General features: G+C 37.3%; 1 protein-coding gene across 2 annotated transcripts; it reads right to left on the reverse strand.

Moving 5' to 3' along the window:
- Nucleotides 1-4,927: 4,927 nt before the first annotated feature.
- Nucleotides 4,928-16,453, reverse strand: LOC578560 (monocyte to macrophage differentiation factor 2). 2 transcript variants are annotated; one of them, XM_778721.5, is made up of 7 exons: nucleotides 16,306-16,453; nucleotides 14,207-14,288; nucleotides 12,832-12,989; nucleotides 11,822-11,896; nucleotides 10,541-10,642; nucleotides 9,757-9,826; nucleotides 4,928-8,727 (listed from the first exon to the last, which is right to left on the reverse strand). In XM_778721.5, exons 1-7 carry the CDS (start codon nucleotides 16,323-16,325, stop codon nucleotides 8,488-8,490), a joined length of 747 nt encoding a protein of 248 aa, XP_783814.3. In that variant the 5' UTR covers nucleotides 16,326-16,453; the 3' UTR covers nucleotides 4,928-8,487. The 2 variants fall into 2 exon arrangements, with proteins under 2 accessions (XP_783814.3, XP_011669594.2); XM_011671292.2 differs by having other exon boundaries at nucleotides 14,207-14,291.
- Nucleotides 16,454-16,766: the final 313 nt, after the last annotated feature.

Genomic DNA, 16,766 nt, shown 5'->3' on the forward strand with positions numbered 1-16,766 from the left:
ACTGTCAGTAGCCAGAGCAGAGGAGTGACAATCCTGAAGATTAACTGGCTCTCATCGCAACCGTCATCGCAACCGTCAAAAACACAAAGCTTTGTTTCGTTCGAGTATCCTAGATGGATGCATTCTGTTGCAAAACGTGGAACAAGAATTGCCACAAGAGGACACAACCACGTCAGTGAAGCGACTATTAGTGGTCTTTTTCGTTTGTGGATGCTGGCCCACAAAGATCTAGACTTTGTTTGCTGCTTCCATTGCTGGTGAGACAGAACTCCAAAAGTTGCCATCCTGCTCCAGAGGCACATAGTGGCAAGTGTGGCAACTCCTGCACAAACCTTGGTGGGCAGTGCACCTTCACCGTCCGGGGCATCTGCAAGCAGGAGCGTTGCTGACTGAAGAGGCAAGAGGCAACACACCACAATGTCCGCAACAAGAACATTGACCACAAGGATGTTGCTCCTCGTTTGTAAACTCCTGGACACTGCAATGGCCAGGAAAACCAGGCTGTTGCCGACGACACCTATCACCACGATGATAATCCAGAGGGTTACTAAGATGATGTCCCACCAAGCAGTTGGCTGCCGTTCAAAATGTGAAGTGAAGTTCGATACTGTAGTAGGGTCAACTATCCCAATCATTGTGGAACTTTCTGTTGGTCGAGGTACATCCAAATATATTTTAGGAAGAGCCATGCTGACTCTCCACAAAGGTCTCCTTCATGGTTCACAAAGGCACAAGAGCCTGTTTCAGTCAATAAAATGGAAATACTCCTTCATTCTAAATTGATAATCCTCGGCAGACTGCAGATCCATTTCTGAAGAGCCGGTACCTGTCATTCAAAGTTGAAAAGGATGATTAAGGCATGCTGTCAATTAGTCATTTTCAAAGCTTATAGAGCACAACTTCGTCTCTGATGCATAGTCATTTTAACCACAAGGAAACATAAAGCCTGAACTTCAGGACGTGTGTTGCACTGCAAACGCTACATGCGCCACGTAATCTACTGTTGGAATAACAGTTTTTCTAGTGTTTATACTTGTTGCAACCTCATACTTTGCCAGAGGAATTATTAAAGGCCACAGTATATACATCAATGACAAAAGTAATGACAATATGAACAACTGCAACATGTCTCATACTTGAAAATACATTAAACAGTATACAATTTGACAGGATTAACAATAGAGGAAGCAAAAGCTAATTGGGTAGACACATGTTGTGAATCATTTTCACGTCTTATTCGCTCATTAATCCACTTTAAAAGTAAAATAAAAAACATTGCCAATTTTCAGAATAGTGGATTGGGTGATTCTTTATCTACAGTAATCAGATAAATTTAGAAATTATTCGGGTGACCCTAAACCCCCTTTTTTCCGGACGTAGATTAAACCCAACCCTGGGTCTAAAATAATGTAATTTCCTTTGTTAAACTTCATTTTGGACGGGGAAAAATCCTACACAGAGCGTCAGGTTTGCTATTTAGTAGCTGTCTATGCCTGCCTTTGACTTTAATTTCATGGATATCCATTTTTAACATCATTAATGTAATCAAATGTATTTAGATTGAGAATAAGATTGTCAATGAATACTAAACTAATTTGCCTCTTACATAGCCATATGACACAAGGACTGTTTACTGATTTGGAAAATGGTTTATTAAATGTGAGATACAACTCATTCATTAATTTGTCGAATTTGTCCAGCTGTCATTTCACTAAACCTCGCCCTCTCAAGCTTTTCATCCCTAAATTAAAGTAAAGGCAGAGTAGTGGAGACTATTACAAAATGAGCGTCTGATGATATTCAGCAACTATTCAACATATGTTTGAGTATAAGACAGTTGAAAGAAAGTGTCTCGTGCTCAAACATTTAATTCTCTTCTGTAATAAACTATTAATGGAAATAGGAAAAGACATGAAATTAAAACAAACAACAATTGTTTCTCCGACACAGGATAACATACCTTATATATAAGTATATGCACATATATTATATATATATATAAACATTTTGACTGTTTTTTTTAATATCTTTTATGAAAAGCACGATATCACACATGATCATATCAAAAGTACACATCTTTTAGCAGACAAGTAATCTATAAGTTATAATTCTTGGCAAAGACATGTATATTCTTTACTGCAACTGGCATATGCTGATTGACCAATTACTGGTTGGTGCCAAAATATTCTCTCACCAACTCTTGATCCCAATTGTAAGTTAACACATGAATGATGATTTTGAGAAAGAGGGACAAAAGTGACATATTCACAAGATATGACAGCACATGAGCATTGTACTAATCGAGTATGAATATGTGCAAAATCATGCAGTAGCATTGCATACAGCTTCTCTTTTAATAACCCATTGTGTCGATTCCAAGCTAGTTTTACTGAAAATTTCTTAATAAAAATATATACACAGGTTACTTACCATGATATGTAGACTGGGAGAGAGATTGCTGTACTGTATATAACTATCGAGTATCGTAAGTGCTGAGCGATATGGAAAGGGAAAGAAAAAGCAGCAAGACACTTTACAACAACTGACACGCAATTTAGTTAGAGATCAGCCTTCACAACGTCACATGTCACAGGGAGAGAGAGGGAGAGAGAGAGGCAGACAGAGACAGAGAGACAAAATAATGGAGGGGAGGGGAAAGTGAAAGAAAGAGAAAAAGGGAAATAATATATACATGTATATTATGAAAGAGAGTGGAAGTGAAATGCAGAGTTTGAGAGAGAGAGGGGGGGGGGGAAGGTAATAGAGAGTGAGAAAAAGGTAAGAGCCAGGGAAGGGAGGAATTAGAGGGGAGAGATAAAAGGATAGAGGTTGAGAAATAAATATAAGGGTTAAAGGGAGAGAGGGAGGTTGAGAGAGAGAGAGAGAGAGAGAGAGAGAGAGAGAGAGAGAGAGAGAGAGAGAGAGAGAGAGAGAGAAGAGACACAGACAGAGGGAGAGAGGGGAGAGATAACATGATAGAGAAGAATAAAATAAATGTAAGGGCCTGGGGAGGGTGGTGGAGAGGGAATGGGGTGAGATAAAAGGATAGAGAGTGTGAAATAAATATAAGGAAGAAGGGAGTGAGGGAGGGAGGTTGAGAGAGACAGAGAGATAGACAGAGAGAGAGAGAGAGAGAGAGGGGGGGGGGATATATGAAGAAGTAAAGAAAGTGAGAGGCAGCCAGAAATTGGCAAAGCAAAAGGAAGGAGGGGAGGGCCAGAGTGAAAGTTGAAAGGAAGAAAAATATCAAACATATCTCTGTAGTAGCTTCCGCAACAAAACATACACTTAACTCGCCTGATTTGACGTAGTTATTTTCTTTATGATTAATATATGATTAATACAAACACAGATAAGTTCCAAGTCAGTGCCTTTGTTTATAGTTTAGAATGATGTGCCAAAATATTCTGTGTAAAAAAAAACATATAGAGTCGCAGTTTCAATTTTGTTATACTTTCTGCAAATAAGTAGCATAAAAAATTGCATATCTCAACTTACATATGGTTTTCATCTAGAATAAAACAGATATATATCTTTCCTGGATTTTGGACCGAACTCAGTGGCCAGTCTTTCCTTGCACAAATGCTGTCTTGTTTGTTGTAAAAGTTGTAAAAATCTGTGCATTGGAGAATTCATTTCCTGCCTTACTCTCAGTGCAAATACCCTAAATCTTAATTACTTAATCTTAGAGAGAGGCTGGGTACTTTCCATTTTATATTTCTAAATATGTTGTTATTGAAAAGAGTCATTTAGAAGAAAAAGAAATGTCATGTTGTAGATTAAAGATAGAGACATTTGATATTAATTGCACTCGGGCTGTTTCAGTTTTGATTTGCTCAGAGTGTTCTGGAAGTAAAAACAATCGTCTTCGTTCGAGGTCACATTCACAATGTGCAAGAGATGGAAGGGAGAGGGAGTGAGGGATTTGAAGAAATTAAAGAAGTATAAGACAGAAAGGAGAAGAATATCCCATCAAGTTTATTTCGGATTTCTTAAACACATTATACAACTTGCAAATACACTGATTTGATACCATCCACACAAAAAACACTTCTGTGTGTCTGTAAAGATATCATATTATTATGATTATGATGAGCATTCTCTCGTGATTTGGAGAAAATTATTTGGAATTTATAGACCAGAATGTAAAAAAGTACACATTTAAAAAAGAGCTAGGCCAGGGGGGTGTTTCACAAAGACCAAGATCAACTTAGGTTGGACTTAACGATGGCAGGCTACTCATGCCACTAGTTGCTCTCCCACTTATGATCTTTAGATAATATTTTTTCCTTCAATAATGAATTATCAAAAAATATAAATTCACTAGATTTGCGCATAAATTGTTTCCATGATTTGTACGTCAATTTAGAGACCAATAACAGTAAATGGTGAGAGCAAACAGTGGTATGGACAGCCTGCCAATATTAAGTCCAAGTTAAAGTCAATCTTAGTCTTTGTAAAACATCCCCAGGTTGAACTTGGTCTGTCCCCCCCCCCCCCACCCCCTCCCAACAAAAAAGGCCCATTAACCTTAAAAAGAGCCACATCCATCGTAATTTGTGTATTTCCTGTCATATGTTTGCAAACAGCTGTATGATTGACCTACAACAGTTATATTGGAATTATTTTATTTCATTTTCACTTTTATTTCATTTATAAACGTTGCAGTCTGTAGCTGTTCCTTTATATCATCCGTTGAGATCGAGAAGGGCGACATCATTATTTGTCTTATTTCCTGTCATATGTTTGCAAACAACTGTATGATTGACCATTATTTTTTTCTGGTTATTGGTACACTTTTGTTGTAGTTTATTCAAATTAAAGTTGATGTTTCATCACATTGCATGACCTACTGAGATTTTTGAAAGAAAAAATGGAAAGAACAAAACATCCTGAAGCAACATCAATACAAAATTCCACACACTGATTCCTTCAAGATTCGGTGTTCACAATTTTATTCAAATTCTACATCACACACACTATGATCGTTAGGTTTATGAAATAAGCATTTGTTAGCAACTAATAACATCAGGGACCCGTTTCACAGAGCCTTTTTACGATGACAAATTACACAAATCAGTCACAAATCTGCTGATAACCAATCAGAAGCAAGGATTTCACTAGCTTATAACGAAAACTGTCATTTGTCACTGATGACAAGTTCTGTGAAACAGGCCCCAGACCTTCTCTTTGAGGTAGGGAGTCGTTTGGAAATTTGCTGATTCAGAATTGTAATTATGAGAGCACATTTTTGTTTGATACAAAGAAAAAATAATAATTAGAATTGGTAGAATATGAAGTAAGGTGTACATTACAAAAAGAAAATTATTTTACAACCGTTGATCTTCTATACATAGAGAATGTATATACAAGCAGCCTTCGGAAAACACAGTTATTACAATTAGTGACAATGTTATTTATGGAGAATATCTGTTGCTTCAATGGACATGATAATGAACAGCATCATGAAAATAAATAACTATCTTTATAACATTTTGAATATGATTTCACAGGATATCACAAATATATAAAGGATTTTAATCTTTAAATCTAGTGTGTACATACATACATATCACAACTTCAATACAGATTTTGAATTCAGAGGTGTAAATGTTCAAATGATGATGAAGTTCACAAACTTCTAATTCACAAGGTAAAGAAAACTGGAATTCACATACTCTAACTTTTAATATCTTTATATATATCTTTTATAAAAAACCAAGGTTTACATATTTGTAACAAATCAGTTCACAAATATATTCAAGTTGAAGCAAAATACTACAATGGGTACAAATGTCGCCCTAGCAGTGTGTATTAAAGGTGACTTGAATAAATCATCAAATGAAATCTTTGGTGCAGATTCTTTTTCTTAAAATATAATGCATCTACTACCCTCCTCAACGAGAAGAATGATCATTGAATTACTTCCCATATGAACTTTTTACACATAAGAGTATCAACTCCATAATTTGAAAATATATTTGACGTATTCATTTTTATTATTACAACCTTTGCAAACGTGTCTCTTTGCACCTGAAAAAACTTTACCTTATCAAGCACCAATTTTCAGCATTTTTCAGTAAATTGTAAAATATATATTTCAAAGTATTATTTAAACATACCTTCCTTCGTTTGCTGTTAAATTGCACAATGAAATATTGCAAGGCTAGGCGTATAAATGTTTTATATCTAAAAAAACTTATCGATCTTATCTACACATAGCTGCCAACATTTGGAATTTTCAATTAGTAACATTTAAGTAAAACTGAATATCACGTGCGCTTATGACTACATATGTCCTTTGGCAAGACATTAATCTACATTTGCCATACCCCACCCAGGTGAGGTAAATGGGTACTCGGCAGGAGGAAATTCCTTGAATGCCTGAGCACCTTTTCATGGTAGCTCGGTTAAAGCCGGGGTAATGATATGATTGCAGGGCCCTTAGAGAGAACAGTATGAATACTGATGAGGCTACCCTGGGTAAACAAGACATATTATTATTAGTAGTAGTATTACAGATCTATCAAATACATAGGCAAGAAAAGAATGAGTTACATAGTGTACATATAGTCAAATTGTTCAAGTCAAGCTTAATTATCATGTTATATAAAACTGTCAAGTAAATAAACGAAACTTTTTATTTTCTACAATCCCTGCATATACAATTAACTCTGCATTATTCAAAGTCGCACAAGTTAAATTTTCTGAAGGCCAAATCAATTTTTTTGACCAAAACATGCGTTATTTTCAGTTCCTAAGAGGATTTTGCAAATGTCAAACTATTTTTTGCGTTCCCAACAGACTTGAGTTATGCAGAGTTGACTGTAATTCTAAGACAGCAGTGATTCAAATTAAGTACGGACAATGTTAGCAAGATATGGTGAAATAATACAAAGTCTAAAAATATAAAGTGCTCAGTCTGTGCCTGTCAAGTGTCAACATAACAAATGAGCCTTATTTATATACATTAAACTTTGAACGTATACAGTCTAATATTATGCAATCATTTGCAATATAAAAATGTTGTACAAATATACAGGACCCTGTGATCTCTAAGATCCTATGACCAATACATTAAACATTATGAGATATCTACAAATGTATATTGCGCTTCCACAGATACATTACTGCAAACTTTAACAGAAACTAGGCATATTTTGGAGCTGGTCAAACTCCATGGAAGTTTCATGCCAAATAATAATTCTATCAAAACAGCGATTTGTGGTTGGGGGGGGGGGGGTTAAGATGTTGATATGGTTTAGATTCAGACAACATATAGACACAGATAAACTTGAGTCATTACTGAAATAGACGACAGAGCATACCCTGCATCACTATGATCCAGTGATGAATTTATGTACATGTACATGGCTGGTCTGAGGATCTCAAATATTAAAGCCCAAGTACACTCCAATTTTCAAAAATTATAGCATGTTGTAAATAAATCAAAGATTACAACTGCCAACTACCATGGGCGAACTTCAATCAGGTGATTTTTAAAAGCAATTTTTGTTTTGGTTATTTCAAGCAAAACATTTAAATTGCTGCACGGATGTGACGTATGCTCCTCACAACGAAAGTGCCAGCAGTATACATTCTGACAATAGGCTATTTTTGTAATGTAACCAAATTTAATGCATACGTCTTTGTGAAGTGCCTCGATACAAACTATTTCATTCACCTCATAACAATAATAGTATTTCAATAGACAATAGAACCGAAACGCAACATTAGTCGTTGCCAGGTAGGACAAAAATATGTCTTGCCCTACCTAGCAACACTAAATATATGCAGTTTGCATTCTGACTGTGGAAATACTCTTATTCTTATCAGGTGAATGAAATAGTTTGTACCGAAGCACTGCACAAAGATGTATGCATTAAATTTGGTTACATTATGAATCTGTGCTGTGAGGACCCTATGTCACAAAAAATACATTGTGGGGAGAACCGGCTCAATCATTTACTTGTTTTTTACTCATTAAACAAAATTATTAAAAATAAGAGCACCATTTTCCAAAACCAAGTTATATGTGGGCTTTTAAAATTGTTATCTATCTAATCAGCTCAACTTTTCAGTGGAGTGGACTTGTGCTTTAAAGGATGTAGAACAGCTAGAGACTATGCTGAATTGTATCCTATCCCACTCCTGCCACTATCCCACTCTTGCCACTATCCCACTCCTGCCACTATCCCACTCTTGCCACTATCCCACTCTTGCCACTATCCCACTCTTGCCACTATCCCACTCCTGCCACTATCCCACTCCTGCCACTATCCCACTCCTGCCACTATCCCACTCCTGCCACTATCCCACTCCTGCCACTATCCCACTCCTGCCACTATCCCACTCCTGCCACTATCCCACTCCTGCCACTATCCCACTCTTGCCACTATCCCACTCCTGCCACCATCCCACTCCTGCCACTATCCCACTCCTGCCACTATCCCACTCCTGCCACTATCCCACTGCTGACACTTGACATCATAATGATCCTCCAGTGATGCAGTCGGGTAGGTGGCTGGGCTCAGGGTCCACACCGGGCACCCTGCAGCCGATCAGGTACCTCTGGATGGCGCTGAGGTGCGTGTAGGCCCCCATCACAACAAAGAGATGCCAGATGGCGTGGGCGCAGGGGATGATGCCATCGCTCTTGAAGAACACCACGCCCGAGATGTAGAGGATGCCTCCCAAAGCGAGCTCGTACATACCATTCTTAGGGGGCTGTAAATTTAGAGTTTAAAACGAAATCAAAAAAATAATTATAAACCTGGATTTATATAGCCGTGTTTAATATGGAATAACGTCCGCAAGTGCATTAGAGATATCACTATTACCCTGGTCATCAGATGTATTCACACAAACGGCATGCACCGTTTCCACTCTCAGGGGAGTATTCCTACCATTTTGCCCATTGTGAGGGCATATGGCAAATAAATAATTCTTTTTGTAGAGATTTATATTTTTTTCTTTACAAGAATATGAAACAAAACAAAACAATGGAATGCAAGTGGAAACAAGGATATCAATCTCAATTTCCATATGTGTTAATAAAGGTATGTTAGCAAAGAACGATTACACTTTGAAAGATCTTGCACTTGTTTATTCTTTGTCCTTTGAACACGGTTACACGTTTTACAATTTTGTTGCAGTGATATATTAATAAAAACCATTTTAATCATTTTTGTTTTCATTAGAAGAAAAGTAAGAATTAATAATAATAATAGCTCGTTCTTATATAGCGCTTTTCAGGACCGGAGGCCCTCACAAAGCGCTTTACAGATAAGTATATTATTACCCCGGTCATTGGATTCAGGCTTACCAGCACACAATGTATGCACATTCTCAACTCCCTGGGGAGTATTCCAGCCAGGCGTCATTTTTACATGCGCACACTTGCTAATCTAACCACATTAGCTTTCGCATCCTACCGGGTACCCATTTAACACCTGGGTGGAGAGTGGCAAATGTAGATCAATGTCTTGCCAAAGGACATTAGTGCTGCGGCGGGACTTGAACCACGAACCTTGTGATCCACAGTCCGGTGACTTATCCACTCGTCCACAACAACATATGTGAAGCAACAATATGGGATATAACTACCTTCAGATTCATAAATCCATGATTGGATCAAAGTAACACCAGGTTGCCATTTTCGAAAAATTAAAACCCCATAGCTAATGGAAATGATGTTAATAAATGTATGCCAAGAAAAATATTGGAGTTAAGAGTGGTAATGGAATGTAGACTCACTGATTCTAAAACAACCAATGCAGGAACTGTACCAAGGATAACATAGAAAACGGTTTCCAGTCTCTTGTATCTAGAGAAATAAGAGAACTGATGTTAGTTTATCACAAAGGAGGCATATGGGGCGTTGCAAGAAAGTTGCAATCAATTGCAAATCCCCCAAATCAAGCGCAAGTCTTGCAATTGATTGCAACCCAACTTTCTTGCAACACCCCATTAGTAAGAGAGAAAGTGACGTACGGAACCACAGCGTCGCGTACGTCACGCAGCACATTAATTACATTTAACATTAATTACAAAATTGGTCAGAACTAAAACTTTCCACAAATGAACTAGCCCATAATAGCCACAGACTCATACCAAAAGATAGCCATATAAATAATTTCATCTGTTGCTATTTCTTGTTTAAAGTCTCTAAATGTCCCGTACGTCACAATCCAAATAGCTTGGACCTGCCCTCTTACATTTGCTCAATTACTTAAATATAGAGAACCATATATAGCTCAATGCAGAAAATTGTAATGACACATAGACAAAGGGTAAAGATTGTAAAACAGATGCTGAAAATGATTTAAAGCCCCACTACACTAGTTTGGCCAGGAGGGATTATACCTCCCTGCATGGTCACTGACAGGTGGTTATCTCATCAAATCAGCTCTCAATTAACATAAGAAAAAGGGTACCATTGGGGACCAATGGTCACCAATTAGGCTGTGTTTGCTATATAGAGGGCGCAAGTAGCTATAAGTAGTGCAGTGGGGCTTTAAAAAAGAGGATAACGACTCACTTCTCATAGAAGCAATATGAATAAAAGATTCCCAAGACGGCTAGAAACCACATGATCCATCGTAAATGGCCGCCATAGTAACCAACATCAGTTAACATCAACCTTTGACAAGGAGAGATAAAAGAAAGGAGAATAAGATAATAAATGAATGGTAAAACATGAATAAGTCTATATCTATCATAAATAAAGATGGCTGCCATAGTAACCAACATCAGTTAACATCAACCTTTGGCCAGGAGTAGTAGAAGAAAGGAGAATAAGATAATGAATAAATGGTAAAACATGAATAAGTCTATATCAATCATAAATAAGATGGCTGCCATAGAAACCAACATCAGTTAGCATCAACCATTGACAAGGAGAGATAAAAGAAAGGAGAATAAGATAATAAATAAATGGTAAAACATAAATAAGTCTATATCAATCATAAAAGATGGTGCCGCTAAAATAAATTGTAGACAACCGGTATAATTGTAGACAACCGGTATGTTTATCTTACCTTACCTCCTTCATCAGCTTTTCCTTCCTCCAACCTCACAATTATCCATCTCTTGTTCTTCTTTACTTTTCTCGACCTTCTTTTTATCACTCATCCTCTCCTTTTCCTGGAGGGTGTTTCACAAAGACTAAGATCAACTTTAAGTTGGACTTAAATACGGCAGGCTGTTCATGCCATTGGTTGCTCTCACCATTGGTCTCTCAATTATGATCTTTAGATCATATTTTTTCCTTCAGTAATGAACTATCAAAAAAGGTAAATTCTGTAGATTTGTAACCATGATTTGTAAGTCCCTTGAGAAACCGATGCCAGGAATGGTTAGAGGAACTAGTGGCATGAAAGGCCTGCCATAGTTAAGTTCAACTTAAAGTCGATCTTAGTCTATGTGAAACACTCCCCTGGTTAGTCAGTTTCATACCATTTGTATCTTGTGTGAAATTTCAGCACTGGAAACTATTTCCCACATATCGGAACACTATGTTAATATACCTTTAAGAATACACTCTAAAAAAAAATTGCCAATTCATCAACTTATAATTGCCTCAAGATGGGTTCTTTTCCACTTTTCCTTCATAGTGTTTGTCATGAGAGGTAGTTTTACTCTCAGAAAAATATCAACATCCTCTTTCGACATTGATAGGAAAAAGCACAGATTACTATATGATTTTGCTCCATAAGTATTGTCAAAGAAAAATCAAAACATAAAACAAACCAAATATCCCATGTACAAAAATAGATTCTGCAAAAAAAAACAAATAAAAACCCTGTTGATTCTTACTCACCAAGGTGTATATGAAGCTGCTATATATAAGTAGATGATTGCTCTGTCACTTATGTGAAGATAAAACCTCAAGGTTCTATAAAATAAGAATAAAAAGACAAAGTGGTTACAATACGCTACTTATCTAAGCCTGGAAAAAAGTGACATCATGAAATTGTCATGTGAACCCCTTTGAAAATCAACTTCTGTTGAAAGGGCTCATCAACCCAATGTGATGTAATAAAAAAGATATGAGATATGAATTTGTCACATGAGGACGAATGCGGTGGTCTGCATTTTTTCTTCAAAGGATCGATGTTGTTAAGTTGGACTTAGCAATTATGGAAAGCCGTAAGCATCTATGAAATCTTTTGTCGATGTTCTTTTAAAAGGCATAAAATGTTGATTCAAATCATTCACATTTCTATTATCAAGGATATTTCATGTTCTTGATGTGGAATTTATAACAAGTCTAAAATACTTGAATTTTCGCTTTTGAATATATTTTATTTTAAGACTACAAATGGCTCTCCATAACTCCATAAGTCCAACTTAGAGTTAAGTTCGACTTAGTATCTTTGTGAAACACCCTCCTGCTATGATATGGTACCTCTGAATACTGTCTTGAGTCTCTTGGCCTTATCTGTTCCAGGGGGGTGTCTCACAAAGATCCTAAGTTGAACTTATCTCTAAGTTGGACTCAACAATTATGGAAAACCGTTAGCATCTCTGAAAATATTTGTAAAAGTTCTTTTAAAAGGCATAAAACGTGGATTCAAATAATTCATATTTTCGATCATCAAGGAGATTTCATGTTCTTGATGTGGAATTTATAAAAAGTCTAAAATACTTCAATTTTTGCTTTTGAATATATTCTATTATAAGGCTACAAATGGCTCTCCATAATGTTTAAGTCCAACTTAGAGTTAAGTTCGACTGAGGATCTTTGTGAAACACCCCCCTATTATAATATGGTATTTCTGAATACTGTCTTGAGTGACCCTTGATCTTATCTATTCTGTGAATACTTACTTTGCAAGACCCGACCAGGAGACAAGGTGGAAGAGGGTGGAGACACTGAAGAGAAGGAGGAGCGCCAGACCAAAGACCGTTGCACTGGTCTTTTGGGAAGAAGTAATAGCTTCTTTGACTAGATCACGGCTGGCATAGAGGGACGGTATGATGCAGAACTACAAATCAGTAACAGAGAGAGAGGGAGTGAGGGAGAGAGAGAGAAGGCAGGGAGGACCATGAGGAAGAGAAAAGAGAGAGGAAGAGAGAGAGAGAGGAAGAGAATGAGAGAAAGGAAGAGAAAGAGAGAGAGGGAGAGAGAGAGAGAGAGTGAGAGACAAAGAGTTCACAGCATCAGAGATGAATCAAAATAAAATTGTATCCAATATATTAAGAATAGTTTATACAGCTGGATTTTGACTTTAACATTTTCACATTTTTTAGACTCAAGCCTGGTTAATGTAATTGTGTGTAATTGGTTTTTTTTTTTTACAGACGTGTACCAATCAGATATGATTATTTACGTCTGGGGACCGACCTTTAACGTCACCATCCGAAAGATGCACTGCATCGTAGTCTACTCACAAGTCAATTTAATGTTCATTTATTTATTTATTTATTTATTAGTCTTTTTTTAGTAGGGTGGCTCCATCAGTAGTTCAATACTGTTTTCCATGGAGGCCCTACAACATAAATACAAAATTAACAAACATATTGAAAACAAATAATCCAAATCGAAACAAAATGAATTAAGTTACAACATTTTCGAACAAAAGAAAAGAAACAAACACAACACAATGGACCAGTTCAATGATTTAAATTATTATAGCGCCAAAACAAAAGAGTAAATGAAGAATTTGATGGCGCATTTTTAAAAAAATTAGGTAAAGTATTCCAGAAAGCCGCACCATCAAATAAAAAACTTTGTTTCCCCATCTGGGTTTTTATTTTGGGTAAAATTAATCCTGCGTTTTGTGCACTGCGTGTTCATTGAGTGTGTATTTAAACTTACAAAATGTCTTTACAGAAGTGATAGTTTAAGCTCATATTTTGAATAAAGTATTATGACACGGAACTACTAAGATACAAAACGAAAGGTGGGTCATTGGTATAATAAAAATAATATTGGATATTTATATCCACCATGCATGCTGTTCAAGGCGCTCCAACTATTACCCCGGCTCTGCTAGGCAGCCAATTTTGGCGCTCACAGCATTCAAAGAATTCCTTCCTACCGGTAACCATTTAACACCTGGTTGGAGAGTGGAAAATGTAGATTAATTTTCTTGCCAAAGGACACTAGTGCCATGGCGGGACTTGAACCGGGGACCCTGTGACCCACAGTCCAACGCCTTATCCACTAAACCACAACACTTAAATAATGTACTTGACTTACCCCATGTGTAATGGTGTTAGCCAAGTGTTCCAGGTTGGTTGGGACGTAGGGTACACCTGGTTTGGCTGGGTTGTTCTTCCACCTGCTCAAGAAAAAAATTGAGATTTCTTTACATCCATTAGGCATCAGATGAATCTTTTTTTGGGGGGGGGGAGGGGGGGGGGGGGTTGAGAGGGGTCGACTCGGATATTGTTTTGTCTATAGAGGGAAATAGTTGATAACTTGATATGAAAATTGTAGGCTACAGTGCTTTTGACTTACACTAATGCCTCAGTCACACCTTTGCGTATTTTGCTGGCGTATTGCTGCGTATTTATGGCAAGCCGTTTTAACATTTGTTTATTTTTCTCGATATCAAGAAATGATTTTCTGTTGTTAGCAATGGTAATTTTTGATATCGAGAAATAGGAATAAATGTTAAAACGGCTGGCCATAAATACACAGTAATACGCCAGCCAAATATGCAAAGGTTTGACCGAGGCAGTATAGGGTACACACTGCCTCGTACATCTTCATGCAGAGGGTATGGATGCCAACTTAGGCTAGGTGATATCAATATTATATTGTACAGTATCACCTAAACTGAAAGGTTGACAAATGTCGGTTTCACTAAAGAATGACCCATACCAGATGGTTATTTCTGTCTAATAACCAACTAGCCCTTAAGGCTAATCATACTCAGTCATAGACTTAGTCTATTGTAAATAATATCATACTCATCATAGTCATAGACAGAGATAATCTAACTTATAAGAGTAAGAGCAGTAGGGTTGCTGGTCCGAGAATAAGGATCTTCCGTTTAAACAAGGATATCTTCGTAAATGTGGACAAATCGCATCGTAAAAAATAAGGATTGTCCGCATTTTCGCGGACAATCCTTATTATCGATCTGCGCGTTGGTGATGCGTAAAACGGATTCTGCAATGATACTCCATGATGCATGTTGCACTTATGCAGCACAGAGACTTTCACGTTATCAACGATAAATCCTCAGGAAGATTGACAACTCATAAAAGTATAGTCTAGACCCTACGGTGAACATGGGCCCTTGTGCATTGTGGGGGTATTTTATGACGAGGAATCCGTTTTTTGCATCGCCAACACTGGGAAGCAGAGCTCCAAAGAAAAAGTGATGATCCTTTTTTTTTTAGGACGCGATTTGTCCTCGTTTACAAAGATATCCTCGTTTATGCGTACAATCCTAATCCTAATATTCTCGGACCAGACCAAGTCAAAATGGCGCTACTGCAGTTCCGTATCCATTTTTTTAGCAGTTTTTTTTAGCAGTTTAATATCGATTCTTAGCAAAGGAATTTTAGCCCAATTTTTAACTAATTTTAATCATAATCATATATTGTATTTTCCACCTGAATTTGGATCACATCCGACATCGGGAAGCCTCCATTTAGGGCTTCGATGTTGACGTCGTCGCTCAGTACCGTGTCCGCACTATAGCTCTGCACCTCAAACTGAAGCTATCAGTCTATTCTAAAATTATACAAACTTTGCGTATGCTTTATGGTATTACGCACATGCACGATACCATAAACTATACGAGAAGCTTGCATAATTTTAGACTGATAGCTTCAGTTTGAGTTGCAAAGCTGTAGCGCGGACACGGTACTGAGCGACAACGTCGACATCGAAGCCCTAAACGGAGGCTTCCTGATGTTGGATGTGATCCAAATTCAGGTGGAAAATGCAATATATGATTATGATTAAAATTAGTAAAAAATTGGGCTAAAATTCCTTTGCTAAGAATGGATAGATCTATGAAACTGCTAAAAAAAAATGGATATGCAGTAGATCTAGCGCCGTCAAAATAATCCAAAAAGGGCAATTAAGCAAGCCTAGGGACCCTTAGAGCTTAGTTAGACACATTTTGAATCACTAGATTTATATTGCAGCTAGCATGCAGCTACACATCGCAAATTTATGTTTTAACATCTGCAACAAGGTCCATCCACACAAAACTCGAATGGAATATACGGCCGGGTCTGGGAGACGTTACACAAAAAGTAATGTATGGGACTGAATATTAACATCTCGGTCGAAACCATCGAGTTAAACTGTAAAATCAAAGAGTCTTAGATACGTACTTGATATCTCCGCCACACATGGTTGATCAGATATTATATTAGATGACTACTGAAGAAGAAAATGACATGAATACCCCCTCTAGGCGCAGCCTCGATTCCGGGTTTTTACCGACACCCTTGGCGTTTCCGTGTATTATTATCGATATCCGTTACACTTACAGCTGAATATCGACTCGTGAGGATTTAAATGGGCGTGGCAACATTAATCATTCATCAAATTCTCTCAAAATGAAAATAGTCATGGGTGTCGATCGGGGGGGGGGGGGGGGGATGGGGAGGGGGGTGGCCTGTACAATCATCCCCCCCCCCAATAATTCACCATCAAAAAAAATAAAATAATAATAATAATAATAATGAGAGCCCGATGAAAGTAGTTCATGATTATTATTCGCAAGATGACTATCAATATACACATTTTGCTATCTCATATTCATAATACATACAGATATACGAAATAAATG

Source organism: Strongylocentrotus purpuratus, unplaced genomic scaffold, assembly GCF_000002235.5.
Source record: "Strongylocentrotus purpuratus isolate Spur 01 unplaced genomic scaffold, Spur_5.0 spur5_scaffold_14, whole genome shotgun sequence".
NCBI classification, from domain to species: Eukaryota; Metazoa; Echinodermata; class Echinoidea; order Camarodonta; family Strongylocentrotidae; genus Strongylocentrotus; species Strongylocentrotus purpuratus.